Source organism: Cebus imitator, unplaced genomic scaffold (assembly GCF_001604975.1).
Source record: "Cebus imitator isolate Cc_AM_T3 unplaced genomic scaffold, Cebus_imitator-1.0 Scaffold434, whole genome shotgun sequence".
NCBI lineage: Eukaryota > Metazoa > Chordata > Mammalia > Primates > Cebidae > Cebus > Cebus imitator.
In genome coordinates this window covers 991,565-995,894 of record NW_016107749.1, presented here as the reverse complement: position 1 = coordinate 995,894, position 4,330 = coordinate 991,565, and the positions used below count along the sequence as shown (strand labels likewise).

Below are 4,330 nucleotides of genomic sequence, written 5' to 3'. Positions count from 1 at the left end.
ATTAAAACTTTATGCCCCTGGCTGGGTGCGGTGGCTTGTGCCTGTAATCCTAGTACTTTGGGAGACCGAGGCGGGTGGATCACAAGGTCAAGAGATTGAGACCGTCCTGGCCAACATGGTGAAACCTCATCTCTACTAAAAATACAAAAATTAGCCGGGTGTGGCAGCAGGTGCCTGTAGTCCCAGCCACTCAGGAGGCTGAGGCAGGAGAATCGCTGGTACCCAGGAAGTGGAGGTTGCAGTGAGATCCTGCCACTGCACTCCAGCCTGGCGACAGTGAGGTAAGCCACTGTGAGCATAAAGCTTTTATTTTCTTTTTTTGTAAGGTTTTATTTTCTTTTTATGTAAGCATAAAAGTTTTATTTTCTTCTTCTTTTTTTTTTGGGACGGAAAAATAAAACCTTTATGCCTTACCCTGGCACAGTGGCTTCTGCCTGTAATCTCAGGAGTTTGGGAGGCTGAGGCAGGAGGATCCCTTGAGCCCAGGAGTTTGAGACCAGCCTAGGCAACACAGCGAGACCCCGCCTCTACAAAAAATTAAAAAGTAGCTGGACATGGTGGGACATGCCTATAGTCCCAGCTGCTGGGGAGGCTAAAGTGGGAGGATCACTTGAGCCCAGGAGTTCAAGGCTGCAGTGAGTCATGATCACACCACTGCACTCAGCCTGACCAGTAGAGCAAGACACTGTCTTAAAACAAACAAACAAACAAACAAAAACCCCAAATACCCCAAGATTTATGCCACTTTGGAAAACAAAACGAAAAAACCAAAAATCCCTAAAATGCTACCAACAAGTATGATAGCATAAGTATAATATTAGCATAATAATATAAACAAGAGAAAAAAACCAGTTAAAAAGTTTCTGGAAGGAAAGACTGTTTTTCTGTTATAATCACAAGAAAACAAGAAAGAAAAAGCCATATGCCCTGTCAGGGGCATCCATTTACATCCTCTGGAATAATTATTGCACAAACCCTGTGAAGTAAACCAAGAAAATCCTGTAGTTCCATTTTAAGGATGGGCAAGCTGAGGCCCATGGCAGTTAAGTATCTTGCCCAAAGTCAGTGGCCAACTTGGAGGCGAATGCTGGGTCAGAGGTCCCGCTGGAAGCCTGTGTCCTGGAGCCAGTCCCATCTGCTCCCTCCTCGTGCCTCCACCCCACCTCCGCTTGGCTCTTTGGTGGTTTTCTTCTGTGCTCCCTCCCCTGAGGCATCTGAGTGTGGCCTGAGTGGCATTGTGCAAGCCCAGAGTGGGACGGTGACAGCCTCCCCTCCCCTCCCCCAGATCCGATCTGTGATCAGGAGGAGCCGGGAGACGGGCCACGCACACCCCATGTCCCGGGAGCCCTCCCCTCGCCGCCGGCTGGACCCTGCCACTCTGAGCAGGACCCCATCCCAGGAACGGCTCATCGCGGAGCTGCAGGGGCGGCTGGGCATCCAGCCTGAGGCAGAGGAGCCGGTGGAGGCAGCGGGGTCCTCTGCCGAGGACTGGCTGACCGAAGGCGTCATCATCACTGTGCAGCCTCGTGGGAAGCGGGCTGGGGGGCAGCTTGTAGAGAAGGTGGTGTGGAGATGCCCAGGGCTGGGGCTGGGCCAGGGCCAGGCACCCTGGGTCCAGGTTCTTCCCTGTCCCCAGTGCTGGCCAGAGGGTAGGGTGGGGTTTCTTGCTTCTGTGAACTTGGAAGACTGGCCCCACTCTTGGTGCAGAGTGGGAAGGCCCAGGGGGAGCCTGGGGAGGTCACCCCACCCCCGCGGGCTGAGCGGATGATTTCCTCCTCATTGCTCTCCCTCCTTTCTTCTCCCCAGGTTGTCTTCCCTCCTGGCTCTCCCATTCCCCTGAGAAGAACCATCTCTGTCCTGGCTTCTCCTTCTGTCCCTTTGCTCCAGCATCACACAGACGCCGAGGCCAGCAGCTCTTCTCCCCTGTCCAGCCTGCCTGCCCCCTCCTCCCTGGGACCCTCAGCTTGCACCTGTGATTCTTCTGGGGTTCGGAGTGCAGGGGAAGAGCCCCATGATGAGGGGGTGCAGGGCCCCACCCTTCCCACTCCTGTACCCCATACCATGAGGTCCGTGGGCTGCCAGACCGACGAGGACCCGCTCTTCCCCGCAATGCAGGCAGGCCTTAAAGGGGCCCCTCCCTTTCTGCTCCCTGTCCTAGTGCCTGAGCCGTCCCCACTCTGCACACACACATGTGCACACACACATGCGCACACACATACACACTCAGATACCCTCCTTCCCTCTATCCATAAGCTCCTGCCTTAAACCTCGACCTTGGTCTCCCCCCTCGGGAGGTCTACTGCCCTCTCACCATTCTGTGGGTCCCTCCCATCTGTCCCTTCCTCGACTGGTCCTCGGGACTGCCCTGGGCTCCAATCAAGGAAGCCACTCCAGAAGGGAGACTAGAAACCTGTCTCCTCCCCTTCTGGCCCCCAGGCCCAGTGCCTGCTGAGGCCTCTTCACTCTAAGCCCGGCTACTTGCCCTTGCCATGTCCTCTGCCTCTGGTCAGCTCCCCTCCCCTCCTTGTCCTTCGTCTCTCCCGGGCCTCTCTCTCAGGGCTCTTTTTCTCCAAATTTTTTTCCCCAGTTTTTGTCCTGCTGGTGGGGGAGAAACCCTCAGATCTCATACTAGATTCCCTTTTAGTCCAGTGGCAAGGTCTCTTATTCTTTCTTCTTTAATTTTTAAAAAAAGATTTCTTATCCTCATCTCTTCCCCTATCTAAGATCCAGGGCCTGGAGCAAAGAGCGGATGGGGAGCTGTGCTGGGCAGCCGGCTGGCCTCGGGACAGCGGGCGGAGCAGCCCTGGAGGGCAGGACGAGGGAGGGGTCAGTGTCAAGGCTGGGCTGGGTGTCCTGCGCGTCGTGCTCTCCCTGGGCTTGGCCGTGCTTGCTGGGTGCCCTGAGCCTTTCTGACCCCCGGTGGGCTCCTCTGACCACCGGGAGTCCTGCTGACGTCACACCCACTTTAGGGCTCCTGGCCCCTGGAGGAGGTTGTACTTCTTGTCTCCATCAGCTCAGCTGTCCAGGAGAAAGAAAAGTCTCCCCATCCCTGTGCTGCCAGACACTGTACCCTGAGCCTCAGGGGTCCTGACCAGCCCCCTCCCTGTCTCTACAGTTCATGACCCAGGGGAAGACAGGGAGCAGCTCCCCTCCGGGGGGGGCCCCGAAGCCCGGGAGCCAGCTAGACAGCATGCTGGGGAGCCTGCAGTCCGACCTGAACAAGCTGGGGGTTGCCACAGTCGCCAAAGGAGTCTGCGGGGCCTGCAAGAAGCCCATCGCCGGGCAGGTGATGAGAGGGAGAGGGAGCGGGGTGGCCAGTGGGCCCCTCTGCAGGGGTGCGGGTGCTCCGGGGCTGGCCTCGGCCCTGCACGCATTTCATCTTCCTCCTCAGGTTGTGACCGCCATGGGGAAAACGTGGCACCCTGAGCACTTCGTCTGCACCCACTGCCAGGAGGAGATTGGATCCCGGAACTTCTTCGAGCGGGACGGACAGCCCTACTGTGAGAAGGACTACCACAACCTCTTCTCCCCGCGCTGCTACTACTGCAACGGGCCCATCCTGGATGTGAGTTCCTACCCGGGCACCACACCTACTCGGCTCATTCCATCTTCACCGTGGCCCTCTGACGGTGCAGGGGGCGCCGTCGGAGCCTCAGAGAGGTCACATGCCTGAGGCTCACAGGGCCAGGGAACAGTGTGGCCGGATTCAAACCCACATCTGAACCATAGCCTGTCCCAATGCGTGTCCAGCAGCCCCACCTCCCTTCACCTCCCATCTCGATTCCCTTCTGTGGAGACCCCCGGCACTCAGGAGCCTGAGCAGATATATGGAGTTGGATGCCGGCTGTCTCCCACTCTTGCTCTGTGAACTTAGGAAATGCCTGGCCTCTCTCAGACTATGTTTCTTCACTTACAAAATGAGAGTCATAGGCCGGGTGTCATGGCTCACGCCTGTAATCCCAGTACTTTGAGAGGCCTAGGTAGGCAGATCACCTGAGGTTGGGTGTTTGAGACCAGCCTGACCAACATGGAGAAACCCTGTCTCTACAAAAATACAAAATTAGCTGAGTGTGGTGGTGCATGCCTATAATCCCAGCTACTCAGGAGGCTGAGGCAGGAGAATTGCTTGAACCTGGGAGGTAGAGATTGTGGTGAGCCGAGATCACGCCATTGCATTCCAGCCTGGGCAACAAGAGCAAAACTCCGTCTCAAAAAAAAAAAAAAGTGGTGGCGCATGCTTATAACCCCAGCTACTCAGGAGGCTGAGGCAGGAGAATCACTTGAACCTGGGAGGCGGAGGTTGCAGTGAGCCAAGATCACGCGACTGCAC

General features: G+C 56.5%; 1 protein-coding gene across 5 annotated transcripts in view; it reads left to right on the top strand.

Annotated features, from left to right (window-relative positions):
• The window catches only part of PXN (paxillin), a 61,717-nt gene that overhangs the window by 52,697 nt on the left and 4,690 nt on the right, over positions 1-4,330 (top strand). For 2 of the 5 annotated variants that reach the window (XM_037731958.1, XM_037731959.1), the window contains exons 8-12: positions 1,286-1,561; positions 1,807-2,115; positions 2,725-2,826; positions 3,116-3,286; positions 3,392-3,565. In XM_037731958.1, coding sequence (XP_037587886.1) covers positions 1,286-1,561; positions 1,807-2,115; positions 2,725-2,826; positions 3,116-3,286; positions 3,392-3,565 — 1,032 coding nt within the window. The remainder of the gene's footprint in view (positions 1-1,285; positions 1,562-1,806; positions 2,116-2,724; positions 2,827-3,115; positions 3,287-3,391; positions 3,566-4,330) is intronic. The other 3 variants (XM_037731961.1, XM_017510225.1, XM_017510226.1) reach the window with 3 other exon arrangements.